Raw genomic sequence first — 19,775 nt, 5'->3', positions numbered from 1 at the left:
TATTTTAACTACTATTTCCTCCATGAGATGGTAAGCTGTATTTGGGTAAGAATATTGGTTGTCTTGTTTAGCTATATTCTAGAGACCGGCTCAGGGTCTGCATATAGTAGGCATGTAATATTTGTGAAATATTTTTGTAATAAAAGCCAATGTTTATTGAGTGCCTGCTAAGTGCAGTCTATTATGTGCATTACTTCTTTTAATCCCATGACAGTCTCAGAGTAGGTATATTATTATTACATGAATTGCTATGTTTATTTCTTCAGAATATGAGCCAGTGAGGAGAGGATAGGTTGAATAAGATTTTATGTCTGTATACTATTTTCAGGGTTTTCAAAGCATTTCTATACTTGTAGAGCAAATGTTTATCAAGAGATATTATATAGAGTTCCTCTCAGAAAAAAGGCTGTCACTGTAACTACTAGAAATGTAACATTTATTTCAAGGGTGATTTGGTTTCATCTGTCAAAAATTTAAATGTATGCACCCTTTGGGTCCAGCAATACCACTTTACAGAAGCTATCCCAAAGAGAGATTTGTACCTGTGCCCCAAAATCTATGTGCAAGGAAATCTGTCACAGGATTGTTTGTGATATGGAAAAGAAGGATACAGTGTAAATGCCCATTAATAATGGGAAAGAACTGGGGATGAAATATACAGCATAGGGAATATAGTCAATGGTACTATAATAGCATTGGATGGTGACAGATGGTGTTACACTTGGGCTGAGCACAGCGTCACTTATAGAGCTGTCAAATCACTATGTTGTGCACATGAAATAAAAGTAACATTGGAGAATAACTTTGAAACTAGTAAGAATGAGACCCATATCTACACATGTGTAAAGGTCTCTAAGATCTTAATTTTTAGAAGATAATTTTTATAAAAGATAATTTATAAAAGATAAAAATGGCAAATCCATATGATATCACCTCATTTATGTTTACTAAAATTGTTATTCATATGTATATGTTAGGTATACATATGTACATATATGAGTTTGTGTGTAGAAAAAGAATTGGAAAGACATTCACCAAACTACTCAGAGGGTTTCCTTCCTAAGATGAGAGGAGTTAAGAAAGAAGTTTCCATGTTTTCCTTTAAAGACTTCTATATGCTCATTCCCTACTGAGAATGTATTCATATGTTACTTAGCAAATAAAAATAAAAAAATAAATTAGTAAAAATTAAGTTCCCTTTATATTTCACCATTATATCATTTGTTATAGGTCTGTTTTTCTTAACTTTTTTTTCAATGTATCATTAATACATATTCAGAGTTAAAAGCACTACAACAATAATTAGAAAGTACATAAACAAGACCCCCAAGCCTCCAATAATCTCATGACTCAGATAAACACTATTAACATTTTGGTAAAAGAGAAAAGGAGGGAGAAAGAGTGCCACGTCTTACATCATACTTACACGTAACCAAATTTACATGCTATACGTGAAGATTTGTGCCTGATTTTATCATTTAGCATTAACTATGTTGAGAGATTTTCCCCACGTCATTTCTTATTCTGGAGAAATATGATATTTAATGAAAGTATGACATTCCATGATATAGATGTTTAGATATTTATGTTGCTTTTAGGGTCCTCAATGTTAGATATAAGACAGTGCTAACTATTCTTTGAATATATGTATTAGTATTTCTGATTATGAAATATCTAAATATGGATTTGCTGGAGGGAAGACTATATGCTTTTAACACCTCTGAGTGTACTGCCAAGGCTGAAACAATTTATACTCCAGTATAAATCTAGTATATCCAGTAGGATATAAAAGTTCCAATTTCATCCTATCTTTTCCATCACTGTTCATTAGTATTTTTGTTTATTAGTACTTTTTTAATCTTACAAATTTGATGGTGGTGGTAGGGGAGTTGTCTAATTGGCTTATCAATTTGTATTTTTTCTAAACACATACATTTGGTTACCAGTAAGAAATATTTTTGAACGTAGTTTTGACTCCCCGCCCTCTCCAGACTCTCCACTGAGGTATTTACCATTTTTTTATTCCTTTATGGTATGAATACATGTGCATGTGTATGTGTACACAGAACAACAAAACACTGATTTATATGCACTCATGTGCTCACACATACACACACACACACACACACACACACACAAACACACACTGATTTATATGGATGCACACACAAAAATATATTTAAGACATTACTCCTATAACTTTTTGTTGTATATGTTACAAATATTATTCTGAGCTCTTTCATTTTATTTACATGTTTTTATGTAATATAACATTTTTCTGTATTCAATCTATAAATCTTTCCCTCATGGTTTCTTCCTTTGATTTTATGCTTATACTTCACTACTGTTATCATATTTGTTTTTTGAGAAATGTACTTTTCCAAGTTTCAGGTTATTGGGAGGCTTAGAAAGAGACATGATAAGCACAAGAAAATTCTACTTCTCAGGGCAGTTCACTAAATACATCTTATTCCAAATAAAACTCAAGAATATTAATAAAAAGGGGTGCCTGGGTGGCTCAGTTGGTTAAGCGTCTGACTTCAGCTCAGGTCACAATTTCACGATTTGTGGGTTTGAGCCCTGCATCTGGCTCTAAGCCCTGCATCTGTCAGCCCTGCGTGCTGACAGCTCACAGCCTGGAGCCTGCTTCAGATTCTGTGTCTCCCTCTTTCTCTGCCCCTCCCTTGCTTGCTCTCTCTCTCTCTCTCTCTCCCTCTCTCAAAAAATAAACACTAAAAAAGAATATTAAGAAAATAAATGCACAAAATAGGGGAAGCTGCCACCAAACTTCCTAGAAGAAATAAATCAGTTTCCATTTCTCTCTGTTGCTTCTGGAAGAAGTCAAGTTCAAGGGATATGTTGTTATCTAATCGGTTTAGAGTTCACTGGAGGTACAAATAGAACCTGCCAGTCACAAGGTCTCAGCCAGGGACAGAACCACTCACCGTGAGGTACAGTCATTAGGAATGTAGGATAAATCACAAACAACCTCCAGAGCAAAAACCACTGGTTGTGTCAAACCAGGATGCATGTTGAACTCCATGGGCATAATGTCTTAAATGTGACTAATAGAAAAAATTTGCCAATTTCTCTGCTTCTTCCAAATATATCAAGACCAGTTAGATAAAGCCTTTTTTAAAAAGTTTTCCTGCCTTTGCTTTTTTCAAATTTTTATGATGGAAAATTGAAACTATGTAAAAAAAAAAAAAAAAGCAAGCAGACAGAATAGTAGAATGAGCTTCCCCTAACTCAATATTCTTCTTATGAAAATTTAACAATTATCAACTCACAGCCAATATTGTTTTATCTATTTTCTCTTCCCCCAACTACTCCCACTATCCCAATGATTTGGAAACAAATCCCAAGCACCCTACATTTATTCTATAAATATTTCAACATGAGATCTTTTAAGGATACTATTCCCATTTAGTGCCCATAAAGCCTGATATGTTCCTATTTAAGTCATTAGTTAACACTGTATTTGTCCAGAAGCACTGGGGTTTGATCTTCATATCCTTGCTTTTTGTATGTTCCTCATCCTTGAACAGTCTAGCTGTTCAACTAGATCTGTTCTTGCCAAGGGCAAGAGCTTTCTGGTTGCCCAATTCAAGGGGAACTTTTCAGTATTTATTTGGCTGTCCTCCACGTTTAACCCTTCCATGCCCTCCTACTGCTTTTTCCCCTTCCAAGACACGGCTGTCACTCTCTTACGGTTCTTTGCTCTGGCTCACTCTCAGTCTCTCTCAGTCTCTCTCTCTCCCTCCTTCCCTCTTTCTCTTTTTCTTTTGGAGACTTTTATGATGGAAAAGATGCACTATATTTAGGAACAGAAGGTAAGCAAAGGACATAATCTCTCACAAATTCTCCCAGTCCTTTGATACTGGATGATGTTCACTCTTGACTCATGACTCTGAGATGCTTTTCAAACATTTCTGCAGCTCCACACTGCCACCCACCAGCAGCCAGTCATGAAAAAGGCCAATTTCTTCTCAGCTTAAAAACAAAAATGCTTAAGAGCTTTCCTCTCTCCTTTTTACTATCTTTACAAACACTTTTCTTTTCAATGGCTGAAATACATTTCTCTTACAACTGTACAAGACCAAAGTGGGCTACTTTTTATTTGAACTGGAAATGAAAAATAAATCAGGCAGGGACACAGAGAAAAACAGTCTTACCTCATCAAAGACCTTGGAAACAACATACTTGTCCAGAATGGGAATGTAGGTGGGGGTGTGAGGGACCGCTGTCAGTGACAAGGCATCCATGATGGTGAGTTTCTTGGCAACCAAGCCATGAGTTTTGAGCCAGTTTTCGGAAGACATACTTGAAGAAATAAGACCACAAAACTATGATGCTTAAAGCTTGTAATAAACAAAAACATAACACAACTGTCCTGGAAAATTAAAGTACTCACTCTTGGCCATGAACCTGGCTTTCTTCTTGACTCAATCTTTCTAATGATATGCCATCTGGATACTCATTTATCAACAGGACACTCATTTCTGTGGAAAGAGAAATGACAGTTGTATAATTTTTTTACCAAAATGCAAAAGGATTGCTCTTATCTCAGAGTTCAGTTGTGACTGAAGGCTAATAAATGAATCATATTTCAGAGAATACTGACCTGTCATAGTGGGTTCTCAGGCAGGATTCATTTACAATAACACTAAAGACCAATGCATAGATACAAATGGCCCTATTGTTTTGCTTACCTACTTCATCCCATATCCATTCAGATCTCTCTCCAGGAAGAATGAGACATTCATTCTCTCATTCCCCAGAAAATACATTTTTAAAATGTTGAATGAGAATGCCAGTAACCATTGATTGTTCAGTGTTGCCCTCATTAGACTCCCCCCAAATTATACAAAAGAAGCTTCATCAACATTTTAGTTTCTAATAGTTTGCTTTGTGGTTCCTCAACTCTGTATGGAAAACCAAAACTCCTATTAGATCCTGTTTAGTTGTAGGTACAAATTTTCAATTAATATTTGGGGTTGTTAATATATATCCTTATATAAACTTGGATTTATAAATGAAAACAAATATTAGCTAGTTGAGTCAGCAACATCTAGAAGAAGGAGTGTTTGGGAGTGTTAGTATAAGAAAATCTAATTTACTCCAGCAGGTTGACCTGATTTATAAGGAGTCCCTGAATAGGAATCGATCCTAATCCACTTAAAAATGATTTGTCCCCACTGTCATCAAAATGTATCTACACCCAGCTCTTTAGGAACAGACACAATGGGCAAAGGAAGGCCACCCTGGGCTTCCTGACATAGAGACCCTCTCTGGCTTGCCTCTGTCACCTGGAGTGTTCCAGCTGCTGAAACTAGAAAGGTCATCCGTCCTCTCACTGCAAGCTGAGCTCTTGTGGGTGGACATCTGGCTTCTGAGCAGGCTGGTTTTTGTTGATTCTGTTGGTATCAAAGGGAAAGGGATTAAAGGAATTTGGGACAAAAGAAGATATTTTATTAGACGCAACCATTTCCTTGGATCCTCAAAAAATGAATACAAGTTCAGTCTCCCAAACCTCAGAGAACAGTTCTGCCACCAACTCAATGCTGAGGTAAAGGATTTTGCCACTTATCTGAGCTGAAGCTCTATCCCTCTTTGAGAGAGATCTGCGTCCAAGCTCATTCAAGCTGTTGGCAGAGTTTATTTCTTTGCAGTTGTGGGACTGAGGTCCTTGTTTCCTTGCTGGCTCTTGGGGGGCCTCTCAGCTCCCTAAGCACCTGCATTACTACTCACGTGGCACCTCTATTTTCAAGCCAGCAATGGTACATTGAATTCCCCTCATGCTTCAAGTCTCTCTGACTTTCTTTTCTATCACCAGCTGGAAAAAAGCTCCTGCTTTTAAGAGGACCTGTGAGTATTACCGGGCTCTCCTAAACAACCTTGGCTTAAGGTCAACATAACATAATCTTGGGAGTGATACCTCACCCTATTCACATTTGCAGCCCTTTAACTAGCAAATAGATACTTACCAAATATAGACATTTAGTCAGTGTGTTATGTACAAGGTAATGAGCCTGTACTAAGACATCTTGATTATTTTTCATATGTGATTACAGAAACTGCATTAACTGTAAGTGTGGTCTGTATTTCACAATTTGGAGGTACAAGTACCAAGCCTTTATGAAGTATTCATGAGTGAAACATGCCCTTGTTTTTTTTTAATTTTTTTAATGTTTATTTATTTATTTTTGAGAGACAGAGACAGAGCGTGAGTGGGAGAGGGGCGGAGAGAGAAGGAGACAGAATCACCCATTTTGCCCAGCTCCTACCCTCCTCCTCTCTGGCAACCATCAGTTTGTTCTCTGTGTTTACAGGTCTGCTGCTGCTTTTTGTTGTTGTTTTGATTTTTTTTTTAAGATTCCACATATGAGTGAAATCATGGTATTTGTCTTTCTCAGCCTGACTTATTTCATTTGGCATAATACCCTCTAGCTTCATCCATGTTGCCACAAATGACATGATCTCATCCTTTTTTATGTCTGTGCAATATTCCTCTGTGTGTGTGTGTGTGTGTGTGTGTGTGTGTGACATCTTCATTATCCATTTTTCTATTGATGGACGTTTAGGTTGCTTCCATATCTTGGCTATTGTAAATAATGCTGAAATAAACACAGAGTGCATTTATCTATGTTTTTGGATTAGTGTTTTCATTTTGTTTGAGTAAGTCCCCAGTGTAATTATTGGGTCATATGGTATTTCTATTTTTAATTTTTTTGGGGAAACCACTATACTGTTTTCTATAGTAGTTGTACAAATTTACATTCCTACCAACAGTGTATGAGGGCTCCCTTTTATCCACATTCTCACCAACACTGTTATTTCTTGTCATTTTGATTTTAGCTATTTTGACAAGTGTAAGGTGATATCTTACTGTGGTTTTGATTTACATATCCCTGATGATTAGTGATGCAGAGTATCTTTTCATGTGTCTGTTGTCTTTTCATGTGTATGTTTTCTTTTGGAAGTATGTTCAGGTCCTTTGCCCATTTTAAGATCAGATTGTGGATATAATTAGGGGAAGATGGTGGTGTAGGAGGATACTGGGCTCACCTTGTCCTGCTGATCAAACGAATTTGATCAAAACGAATTGAATGAAATGAAACAAATTGATCAAAAATGATTTGAGCAATGTAATGGAACAAGAATTTAGAATAGTAGTCATAAAATTAACTGCTGGGCTTGAAAAAAGTATAGAGGACAGCAGAGAATCTATTGCTACAGAGATCAAGGGACTAAGAAACAGTCAGGAGGAGCTAAAAATGCTACAAATGAGGTACAAAATAAAATGGAGGTGACCACAGCTCGGATTAAAGAGGCAGAGGAGAGAATAGGTGAATTAGAAGATAAAATTATGGAAAAAGAGGAAGCTGAGAAAAAGATAAAAATCCAGGAGTATGAGGGGAGAATTAGAGAACTAAGTGATGCAATGAAATGGAATAATACCCGTATAATATGAATTCCAGAAGAGGAAGAGAGAGAGAAAGGGGCTGAAGGTGTACTTGAACGAATCATAGCTGAGAACTTCCCTGATCTGGGGAAGGAAAAACGCATTCAAATCTAAGAGGCACAGAGAACTCCCTTCAGCTGTAACTTGAATCGATCTTCTGCATGACATATCATAGTGAAAATGGTAAAATACAAGGATAAAGAGAAAATTCTGAAAGCAGCTAGGGATAAACACGCTCTAACATATAAAGGGAGCCCGATAAGACTAGTGGCAGATCTATCTACTGAAACTTGGCAGGCCAGAAAGGAATGGCAGAAAATCTTCAATGTGATGAACAGAAAAAATATGCAGCCGAGAATCCTTTATCCAGCAAGTCTGTCATTCAGAATAGAAGGAGAGACAAAGGTGTTCCCAAACAAACAAAAACTGAAGGAATTCATCACCACTAAACCAGACCTACAAGAGATCCTAAGGGGGATTCTGTGAGTGAAACATTGCAAGGACCACAAAGCACCAGAGACATCACTATAAGCATGAAACCTACAGACATCAGAAGGACTCTAAACCCATATCTTCCTATAATAACACTGAATGTAAATGGACTAAATACTCCAACCAAAAGACATAGGGTATCAGAATGGATAAAAAAATAAGACCCATCTATTTGCTGCCTACAAGAGACTCATTTTAGACCTGAGGACACCTTCAGATTGTAAGTGAGGGGATGGAGAACTATCCAGCATGCTACTGGAAGTCAAAAGAAAGCTGGAGTAGCCATACTTATATCAGACAAACTAGACTTTAAATTAAAGGCTGTAACAAGAGATGAACAAGGGCATTATATAATAATTACAGGGTCTATCCATCAGGAAGAGCTAACAATTATAAATGTCTATGCACCGAATACAGGAGCCCCCAAATATATAAAATAATTAATCACAAACATAAGCAACCTTATTGACAAGAATGTGGTAACTGCAGGAGACTTTAATACTCCACTTACAACAATGGATAGATCATCTAGACACAGGACCAATAAAGAAACAAGGGCCCTATACATTGGATCAGATGGACTTGACAGATATATTTAGAACTCTGCATCCCAAAGCAACAGAATATACTTTCTTCTTGAGTGCACATGGAACATTCTCCAAGATAGATCACATGCTGGGTCACAAAACAGCCCTTCATAAGTATAAAAGAATTGAAATCATACCATGCATACTTTCAGACCACAATGCTATGAAGCTTGAAATCAACCAGAGGAAAAAGTCTGGAAAATCTTCAAAAGCATGGAGGTTAAAGACACCCTACTAAGGAATGAATGGGTCAACCAGGCAATTAGAGAAGAAATTAAAAAATATATGGAAACAAGTGAAAATGAAAATACAACAATCCAAATGCTTTGGGATGCAGCAAAGGCAGTCCTGAGAGGAAAACACATTGCAATCCAGGCCTATCTCAAGAAATAAGAAAAATCCCAAATACAAAATCTAACAGCACACCTAAAGGAAATAGAAGCAGAACAGCAAAGACACTCCAAACCCAGCAGAAGAAGAGAAATAATAAATATCAGAGCAGAAATAAACAATATAGAATCTAAAAAAACTGTAGAGCAGATCAATGAAACCACGAGTTGGTTTTTTTGAAAAAATAAACAAAATTGATAAACCTCTAGCCAGGTTTCTCAAAAAGAAAAGGGAGATGACCCAAATAAATAAAACCATGAATGAAAATGCAATTATTATAACCAATCCCTCAGAAATACAGCAATTATCAGGGAATACTATGAAAAATTATATGCCAACAAATTGGACAACCTGGAAGAAATGGACAAATTCCTAAGCACCCCACCTCCAAAACTCAAACAGGAAGAAATAGAAAGCTTGAACAGACCATAACCAGTGAAGAAATTGAATCAGTTATCAAAAATCTCCCAACAAATTAGAGTCCAGGACCAGATGGCTTCCCAGGGGAATTCTACCAGACAATTAAAGCAGAGATAATACCTATCCTTCTCAAGCTGTTCCAGAAAATAGAAAGGGAAGGAAAACTTCCAGACTCATTCTATGAAGGCAGCATTACTTTGATTCCTAAACCAGAGACCCAGCAAAAAAAGGGAACTACAGGTCAATATCCCTGATGAATATGGATACAAAAATTCTCAATAAGATAGTAGCAAATCAAATTCAACAGCATATAAAAAGAATTCTTCACCATGATCAAGTGGGATTCATTCCTGGGCTGCAGGGCTGGTTCAATATTTGCAAATCAATCATTGTGATACATCACATTAATAAAAAAAAAAAAAAGATGAAAACCATATGATCCTGTCAACAGATGCAGAAAAAGCATTTGACAAAATTCAGCATCCTTTCTTAATAAAAACCCTTGAGAAAGTCAGGATATAAGGAACATACTTAAACATCATAAAAGCCATTTATGAAAAGCCCACAGCTAATATCATCCTCAATGGGGAAAAACTGAGAGCTTTCTCCTTGAAATCAGGAACATGACAGGGATGTCCACTCTCACCGCTGTTGTTTAACATAGTGTTGGAAGTGCTACCATCAGCAATCGGACAACAAAAGGAAATCAAAGGCATCAAAATTGGCAATGACGAAGTCAAGCTTTCACTTTTTGCAGATGACATGATATTATACATGGAAAACCCGATAGACTCCACCAAAAATCTGCTAGAACTGATACATGAATTCAGCAAAATCGCAGGATACAAAATCAATGTACAGAAATCAGTTGCATTCTTATACACTAATAATGAAGCAACAGAAAGACAAATAAAGAAACTGATCCCATTCACAATTGCACCAAGAAGCATAAAATACCTAGGAATAAACCTAACCAAAGATGTAAAAGATCTGTATGCTGAAAACTATAGATAGCTTATGAAGGAAATTGAAGAAGATATAAAGAAATGGAAAAACATTCCATGCTCATGGATTGGAAGAATAAATATTGTTAAAATGTCAATACTATCCAAAGCAATCTACACATTCAATGCAATCCCAATCAAAATTGCACCAGCATTCTTCTCAAAGATAGAACAAGCAATCTTAAAATTTGTATGGAACCACAACAGGCCCTGAATAGCCAAAGTAATTTTGAAGAAGAAGACCAAAGCAGGAGGCATCACAATCCCATACATTAGCCTCTACTACAAAGCTGTAATCATCAAGACAGCATGGTATTGGCACAAAAACAGACACATAGACCAATGGAATAGAATAGAAACCCAAGAATTAGACCCACAAAATTATGGCCAACAAATCTTTGACAAAGCAGGAAAGAATATCCAATGGAAAAAATACAGTCTCTTTAACAAATGGTGCTGGGAGAACTGGAAAGCAACATGCAGAAGGATGAAACTAGACCACTTTCTTACATCATTCACAAAAATAAACTCAAAATGGATTAAGGACCTGAATGTGAGACAGGAAACCATCAAAACCCTAGAGGAGAAAGCAGGCAAAAACCTCTCTGACCTCAGCTGCAGCAATTTCTTACTTGACACATCCCCAAAGGCAAGGGAATTAAAAGCAAAAATGAACTATTGGGACCTCATGAAGATAAAAAGCTTCTGCACTGTAAAGGAAACAATCAACAAAACTAAAAGGCAACCAACGGAATGGGAAAAGATATTTGCAAATGACGTATTGGACAAAGGGCTAGTATCCAAAATCTATAAAGAGCTCACCAAACTCCACACCTGAAAAACAAATAATCCAGTGAAGAAATGGGCAGAAAACATGAATGGACACTTCTCTAAAGAAGACATCCAGATGGCCAACAGGCACATGAAAAGATGCTCAATGTCACTCCTCATCAGGGAAATACAAATCAAAACCACACTCAGATACCACCTCATGCCAGTCAGAGTGGCCAAAATGAACAAATCAGGAGACTACAGATGTTGGCGAGGATGTGGAGAAACACGAACCCTCTTGCACTGTTGGTGGGAATGCAAACTGGTGCAGCCGCTCTGGAAAACAGTGTGGAGGTTCCTCAAAAAATTAAAAATAGATCTACCCTATGACCCAGCAGTAGCACTGCTAGGAATTTACCCAAGGGATACAGGAGTACTGATGCATAGGGGCACTTGTACCCCAATGTTTATAGCAGCACTCTCAACAATAGCCAAATTATGGAAAGAGCCTAAATGTCCATCAACTGATGAATGGATAAAGAAATTGTGGTTTATATACACAATGGAATACTACGTGGCAATGAGAAAAAATGAAATATGGCGGTTTTTAAAAAAATTTTTTTTAACGTTTATTTATTTTTGAGACAGAGAGAGACAGAGCATGAACAGGGGAGGGACAGAGAGAGAGGGAGACACAGAATCTGAAACAGGCTCCAGGCTCTGAGCTGTCAGCACAGAGCCCGACGCGGGGCTCAAACTCACAGACTGTGAGATCATGACCTGAGCTGAAGTCGGATGCTCAACCGACTGAGCCACCCAGGCACCCCGAAATATGGCGTTTTGTAGCAACATGGATGGAACTGGAGAGTGTTATGCTAAGTGAAATAAGTCATATAGAGAAAGACAGATAGCATATGTTTTCACTCTTATGTGGATCCTGAGAAACTTAACAGAAGACCATGGGGGAGGGGAAGGAAAAAAAAAAAGGTTAGAGAGGGAGGGAGCCAAAACATAACAGACTCTTAAAAACTGAGAACAAACTGAGGGTTGATGGGGGGTGGGTGATGGGTATTGAGGAGGGCACCTGTTGGGATGAGCACTGAGTGTTGTATGGAAACCAAACTGACAATAAATTTCATATTAAAAATAAATTAATAAATTTTTTAAAGTATACTTATCATGATGAGCCCTGAAAAATGTATAGAATTGTTGAATTGCTATATTGTACACCCAAAACTAATATAACACTATGTTAATTATACTTGGATAATAAGAATAATAAAAACTCAAATGTATTATGTATTTAAATGTATAATATAAAGCTACATTTGTTTTAAAACTATGGAAATAAATGACAAAATTTCTAAGGAAAAACATAAAAGCAAATCTTCAGGAATTAGGGCTAAGGAAAAAGTTCCTAGATTTGACACCAGAAGCATGATCCATAAAAGGAAAGACTGGTAAACTGAATCTCAGCATTTTTAAAAGCTTTTGCTTGGTCAAAGATTCAAGAAGATGAAAAGACAAACTACATCCTGGGAGAAAATATATGCAAGCAACATATTTAAAACAAAATCCTAGAATCTAGAATGAAGAACTTTCAGTACCTGTCAATAAAAAAACAAAACAAATGATCCATGTAGAAAATGGGTAAGGCACATGCACAGACATTTTTTCTAAGAGGATATACAGACTGCAAACAAGCACATGAACAGATATTCAAAATCATTAGCCATTACAGGGGCGTCTGGGTGTCTCGGTTGAGCGTTTGACTTCAGCTCAGGTCATGATTTCATGGTTCGTGAGTCTGAGTCCTGCATCAGGCTCTGTGCTGACAGCTCAGAGCCTGGAGCTTGCTTGGGATTCTGTGTCTCCCTCTATCTTTGCCCCTCCCCCACTCATGCTCTGTCTTTCTCTCAAAAATAAACAAACATTAACACAATTAAAAAAAAAAATAAAACAAAAACAAAAAAACACAGGTTTACAATTCTAAAATTTGTGTGGACCCACAAAAGACCCCAAAGAGCCAAAGCAATCTTGAGAAAGGAGAACAAAGCCAGAGGCATCATGCTCCTTGATTTCAAACTGTTAATAAAGCCATAGTAATCAAAACAGTATTGTATTGGCATCAAAGCAGACACACAGATCAATGGGACAGCATAAGAGTCCAGAAATAAACCCATGTTTATATGGTTAGTTAATTTATGACAGAGGGATGCTGAGTGGTTCAGGTGGTTAAGCATCTGACTTTGGCTCAGGTCATGATCTCACAGTTCGTGAGTTCAAGCCCTGTGTCAGGCTCTGTGCTGAAAGCTCAGAGCCTGGAGTCTGGTTCAGATTCTGTGTGTGTGTGTCTCTCTCTGGCTTCCCCCGCTCATGCTCTATCTCTCTCTCTCTCTCAAAAATAAACATTAAAAAAAGTTAAAAAAAACAAAAAAGTAGACTGGTGGTTGCCAGAGGTGGGGGATGGGGAAGTCGGCCAAATGGGCGAAGGAGGTCTAAAGGTACAAACTTCCAGTTATAAAATAAAGTCATGGGGATGTAATGTACAGCATGGTGACTATAGTTAACACTTTATTGCATATTTGAAAATTGCTAAGAGTGTAGACCTTAATAGATCTTTTCTCTCATCATAAGAGAAAAATATTTTTATAACTATGTATGATGATGGATGATAACTAAACTTACTGTGGTGATCAATCTTCAATAATATACAACTATCAAATCATTATGTTGTAATCCGAAAACCAATATAATGTTATGTGGCAATTACATGTCACTAGAACAAAAACAAAACCAAAAACCCATAGGTTTAGGCTCCTTTTGAAATATTATGTGCATTGGGGCACCTGGGTGGCTCAGTCAGCTAAGCGTCTGACTCTTGATTTCTGCTCAGGTCATGATCCTACAGTTCCTGAGATTGGGCCACACAGGGCTCTATGCGGAGCCTGCTTAGGATTCTCTCTCTCCCCCACCGGCTTGTGCGCTTTCTCTCTCTCTCTTCCCCCGGCTCTCTCTCTCACTAAATAAATAAACATTAAAAAAAAAAAAAGTGTTGGTGTCATTTAAAAAAATAAATATTAGGTGGATTTAGTTTTATTCTACCTTCTTATATTGAAGGAAAACTAGTAATGAGATTCAAACCATTTTGTTCACTGATACCTGCGTGGAGGACTTTCCTTTTCGGAATCTTTTCATTTGAAAAGTCCTCTGGTAATTTCAACATATCTAGGGATGACATTTGTGCTGATTCGACATCAGAGTGAGGTTTTGCACATTTTTCTGAAGTTGAAACCATAGAAGAGATTTCTTTTTGATGCCTGTTTTGATTTAGATAAAAAAAAAATAGATGAAAAAAAGGAGTGGGGAGAAACACAGAATTTCCATCAAGAAGGCAGAGTTAGATCAATACAATCATGTTGAATGCTACAAACTTAAAGAAATGGGCCTCGCCTCGCTTGATGAATATAAGAATTATCTTCCCTGATGCCGAAGAAAGGACAGGGGCCCAGATGTGGAGTCATTAGCTATGGCTCACACTGCAGCTCTGTTCTTTCCCTGCTGTGTGACTTGCCAAAGTCCCTGAATCCTCTCTGAACTTCCTAACTTTCCTCTTCTATAAACTGTGGGGTAATTCAGCTGTGCACTAACTCTGTGGGACTGATGTGAGAATGAACATGAGGAAAAGCCAGTTGTAAATGAGAAAGCCTTACACAAACCCATTTCTCTAACCATAGGGTTGACTAGATAGCTCTTATAAAAGCCAGAGAAGGGAAACCCTTGCCTTGGACCCCCTATGCCAGTACCAGATCACAGGAAACCATTCTGGTGAAGATCTGGAGCCAGGAGGGGCCCTAGAAATGCCAGAGAACTTTCCCAGACATACCTTTCCTGAAGCTCTAAACATAGCAGCCACAGAAAGGAAAGTTTCCAGAACAATCTCCTGCTCTAACACTGTAAAACATGCCCTCTCTCTCCTACACCCCCCACCTGCATGCCTACTTCATCAACCACTCCACAGTGTCCCATAATCTTGTGTGTCTGTATCCCCCACCACACTGCATCTTGTGATGGAAGGGGCCAGGCTTATATTCATGTGCATCCCAGTTTGCCAGGCAAATGATCTGCACTTCCATAAATGCTTTAAAAAAGAAGGAAGGGAGAGGAGATTTGGAGCTGAAACATTTTTTCACCTGGTAAAAATCTAGAACAAAGTAATTTATTTTTGACTATAGTTATGTCAGTGAATTAACTTTTCCTAATGTTATGTTATAAGGAAGTATAGGAGGATGCTCTCTCTAGAATGAGGCTTTTATTACATGACAGGCATATCCTCATTTAATCTCCCCAACAACCATATGACCACCATTATTCCCATGTTGTGGATGAGGAAACTGAGGCTCAGCAGGGTTAACTAACTTGCCCAAATTTACCCAACATGTAATGATGGGAAGCCTGGATTAAAATACTTTTCTGCATGACTCTAGAACATGCCCTAATTAGCCCCTAAAAAAGAACACAAAAACCAAAAATGCATTCACTACTCAATCAATAGCAGATACAGTCAACTGACTAAGCCAGCTTCCAAGTAATAGCTAGTCATTTTGTCCCAAGATTTTTAGTTTGATTAAATAAGAGAAAGAAGATAGTTAAGCTACAAAGGGTAATTTACATTGAGGTGCTGCCCATTTATTTGACTGTTAGTTTATTTGTTCCAATTATCTCAATTGAGAAGATATACCTGAGCTTTTCCAAGTAAATACTTTAAAAATAATTCTGTAAAATCTCATTAGAAGATTTCCCAGTATAATATTTATCTCTTTTACTGATTCCATGCTCATGCCCTGCCTCCAGCCCATATGAATGCTTAATTTGCTAAGAGGAAGACAGTTAATATTGACAAAGATGAAATCCTGATTGATAAATGTATTTTCAACTTCTTTGTATTTGCTATCACTGTTTTTTAAAAAAAGACATCCCCCTGGGGCACCTGGGCGGCCCAGTCAGTTAAGCACCTGACTCTTGATTTGGTTCAGGTCATGACTGCACAGTTCATGAGATCCAGCCCTGCAACAGGATCTATGCTGACAGTGTGGAGCCTGTTTGGGATTCTCTCTCTCCCTCTGCCCCTCCCTCCCACCTCCCCCCACCCACCCCCCCCCACCGCCAGTCATGCGCACATGTGCGCGCTTTCTATCTCTCAAAATAAGTAAATAAACCTTAAAAAAAAAAACAGACATCTTCCTGATAGGGTATTTATATGAAGCTGAGATATTTCAATATCTGTACAATGTTAAATTGTATTAATAAGATTTGACACCATTTCTGAATATTGGTGTGGTTTCGATTTTTGTTTAAAAGATGACTAATTACAGGCATATTAGATTATAGGGTAGAAAAAGGCCTGAGAAATTATCTATCCCAAAACCTACCACCACAGCTGCCATTTCCAAGATGAGGAAATGGAGACTCAGCAATGGACAGGTATGGAGAGAAGTCAGAGATTCTCCAAGATCACACAGAGACCCTTGGGGCTCCTGATCCCTGAGTCAAATCTGCTACAATACATAGCACTCCTGCTGTGCTCTGTCACTGCTGGGGGTGGGGGGCCTATCCACACGGGGTGGAGATGAGATGTTAACATTGCTCTCTTAAGTGCCACACAAGGATTTTGGAACTTACATATAAAGGTAAATATGTGGCCTCCTTAAACCACATATTAGATTATAAAATTAGATTATGAATTCTCTTTCCTTAAAAAAAATTCCTACATAATCATGCTATGTGATTCCTTTCACTAAAAGAAATCCCCAGAAGTACTACAGAAAAAAGAGGTAGCAAGGAGAGTGAGCAGAGCATCTGAGGGGGAAAACAGGGGCTCTGACACACTCACCTACTGTCTCCTTCCTTTTCCCCATTGTACCACCAATCCATGATCAAGGACTCCGAATAAAGGTTTTGTACCTTCTCCAGGTCACTTCGTCCCTGCTCCATTTCCTTAATTAAAAGAGTCAGATCTTCATTCTGCCAAAATGAGAAGTAAACATACTGTGAAGAGTTCAAATTTCAAACATTTCTAACAGAAAACCAACTGTATCAAGAAAAGCATCGAAAGAATTTCATGTAGTTCTCATATTATTCCATTCTAATAAACAGTTTTAGTGAAGTATAATATAAAATTTATGTGAATATAAAACTATATAAAATAGACCAAATGTATGTAAAGTGTACCATTTGAATAGTTTCGACATTCACACTTGTAAAATCTTCATAACAATCAAGATAATAGACATATCCATAACCCCCAAAAGTTTCCTCAGGTCCCCTTGTAAATTTGCCATCCTCCATACCCTAAAACCCTTCTCCCCCCAATTCCTAGGCAACTATTCATCTTCTTTCTGTCACTATATTGAAACTATAGCTTCAATTTTGTAGAATTTTATATAAATGAAATCATGCAGTATGTATTCTTTGTCCAACCTCATTCATACACTTTGAGATTCACCAGGGTTGCAGCATGAATCAGGAGTTCATTCACCGATGCTGAGTAGTATTATATTATATATTGAATACCTAAATTTAGTCACTGGTTGAGGGACTTTATGAGCTTGGGTTATTATAAACAGGCTATGAACTTTTGTGTTCAAGTATTTTTTCAGACATCTGCTTTCATGTCTCTTGATAAAATATTTATTTTGGTGTGATTCACACTGCACATTTTATCTTGGTTGATTTCTGGTAGTTTTTGTTTCTTGTGGAAGTGGTCCTTTTTTTTTTTTTCTAAGTTGTCAAATTTATGACTGCAAAGTTGTCCACTCCAAACTTCTCTTTGGAGTTTACTCATTTTCTTGAATCTGTATGTTTATATCTTTCACCAAATTTGGGCATCTTTCAGCTATTATTTTTCCATGTAGTCTTTCACCCCCCCTTTCTTTCTCCTTTCTTTGGGAAACTCTGATTACACTAATGTCTCTCATTATTGTCCTATAGGTTCCCATGGTTCTGGCTTTCTCTCTATTGTTCACATTGACTGAATTCTGTCATCTGACCTCAAGTTCACTGATAACATTATCTGTGTTCTCACCACTGAGCCTATCCAGCGAGTTTACTTTTTATTGGATCTTTCAATTCTAGAATACCCACTTGGAAATTTTTATAACTTCTACATCTTCGCTGAGATTTTCTATTTGTTCATTTCTCTCTAGATAACTTGTAGTTGATTGTTAAAGCATTTTTATAATAGGTTCTTTAAAATCCTTGTCATGTAATTCCAACATCTGATTCATCTGTCTCAGTGTTGGGATCATATGATGGTCTTTTCTCATTCAAATTGTGATTTTCTTGGTTCTTGGTATGATGAGTGACTTTTTACTGTATCCTGAACATTCTGGCTATGTTGTGTTATGAAACTCTAGGTCCTATTTAAAAATTTTTATTTTCGGGGCACCTGGGTGGCTCAGTCAGTTAAGCTTCTGACTCTTGACTTTGGCTCAGGTCATGATCTCACAGTTTGCAAATTCAAGCCCTACCTGGAGCTCTATGTTGGCTGTTTGGAGCCTGCTGGGGATTCTCTCTTTCTCCCTCTCTCTGTGCCCCTCCCCCCACTTGCTCTCTCTCTCTCTCTCTCTCAAAATAAAGAAATAAACTTTAAAAAATATTTCAAAATAAAACTTTTATTTTAGCTCACAGTAACTTTAAATTTAGCATGTGGGACTTTGTCCTACTTTTGTGGGCTGCTGCTCCAATGGCAGTTTAATTTTCAGAACCTTTTTGATATTATTTTGGTCTCCTTTATTAATTTGGTGTCACTGGGGCTCCCGCTGGTCCCTGCTGGTGCTGTCTGAGCCGGCAGAAGGAGTTTCCCCTAGTCAGATTGCCAGGTATTTTTTGGTGCCTCTACTCTCTCCCCAGGGTGTCCTGTGTCACTGGGTGGGGTAGGAGGGTCCCTGTCCCATAGGAAGAGTTTTCCTGGAATGGACCACTTGCTCTGGCTGGATCATTCTTGCCTGTTTTTCCCGTACACATTCTGGTGTCTCTGTGCAGAGAAGAATCTCAGGTCTCTGGGGAAAAAGGCTTCCCAAACCAGACCACTTGTGGCTGTATCTCTTTGGCTAGTCCTACCCACTTATCCCAGGGAACCTGTTTTTCTCGTACACTTTTTATATGTTTGGGGCTCTCATGACTAAATTTTACTTTCATTTGGGCACAACTGTGTGTCTGGTGATTTTTTTTTCCCAGTTATTATCGTCAAAGCAAGCTGTCACAGCGTCAGGAGTTCAGCTCTCTTTGTGTGGGATGGCAATCTCTACTTTGTTCACAGAGAGAGCCCCTAAGAGTAGGGAGTCAGAGTACTGGGGAGCTCCACATAGCACTGCCTCCTTTGGTCTTGTTGATACTGGATGGGGTGGAGGATCTGCTCTCTACTCAGGGAGGACCACAGGAGGGCTACTCCTCTTTCACATTTAATTTATGCTTATTCTTTTGGGTGTTACGGAGCCTCAGCCTCCTATCAACCCTCACTGGCACCAGGGATAGGGGGAGAGTGGAGTGCTGCCTATCTCCAAATCACAATTCCTTTTTCATTTTCAGTGATGAGGAGTGTTTTTGGAGGCTCATCTCCTCACTAAGTCCCACTCAGATGAGGGC

The 19,775-nt window shown here is 38.0% G+C and overlaps 1 protein-coding gene across 9 annotated transcripts in view; it reads right to left on the bottom strand.

The window, feature by feature from the left end:
- VWA3B (von Willebrand factor A domain containing 3B) overlaps window positions 1-19,775 on the bottom strand; it is a 217,789-nt gene that overhangs the window by 63,954 nt on the left and 134,060 nt on the right. For all 9 annotated transcript variants that reach the window (XR_009248713.1, XR_009248714.1, XR_009248712.1 and 6 more), the window contains 5 exons: window positions 17,023-17,153; window positions 14,292-14,449; window positions 5,301-5,417; window positions 4,415-4,502; window positions 4,176-4,323 (listed from right to left, as the gene is read on the bottom strand). Coding sequence is in view for 2 of the 9 variants with exons in the window: in XM_058684344.1 (XP_058540327.1) it covers window positions 4,176-4,323; window positions 4,415-4,502; window positions 5,301-5,417; window positions 14,292-14,449; window positions 17,023-17,153 (642 nt within the window). In the remaining 7 variants the exon portion in view is untranslated. The remainder of the gene's footprint in view (window positions 1-4,175; window positions 4,324-4,414; window positions 4,503-5,300; window positions 5,418-14,291; window positions 14,450-17,022; window positions 17,154-19,775) is intronic.

The sequence above is a fragment of the Neofelis nebulosa genome, chromosome 9 (assembly GCF_028018385.1).
Source record: "Neofelis nebulosa isolate mNeoNeb1 chromosome 9, mNeoNeb1.pri, whole genome shotgun sequence".
Lineage (NCBI taxonomy): Eukaryota > Metazoa > Chordata > Mammalia > Carnivora > Felidae > Neofelis > Neofelis nebulosa.
This window is presented reverse-complemented; position numbering and strand designations above follow the sequence as displayed.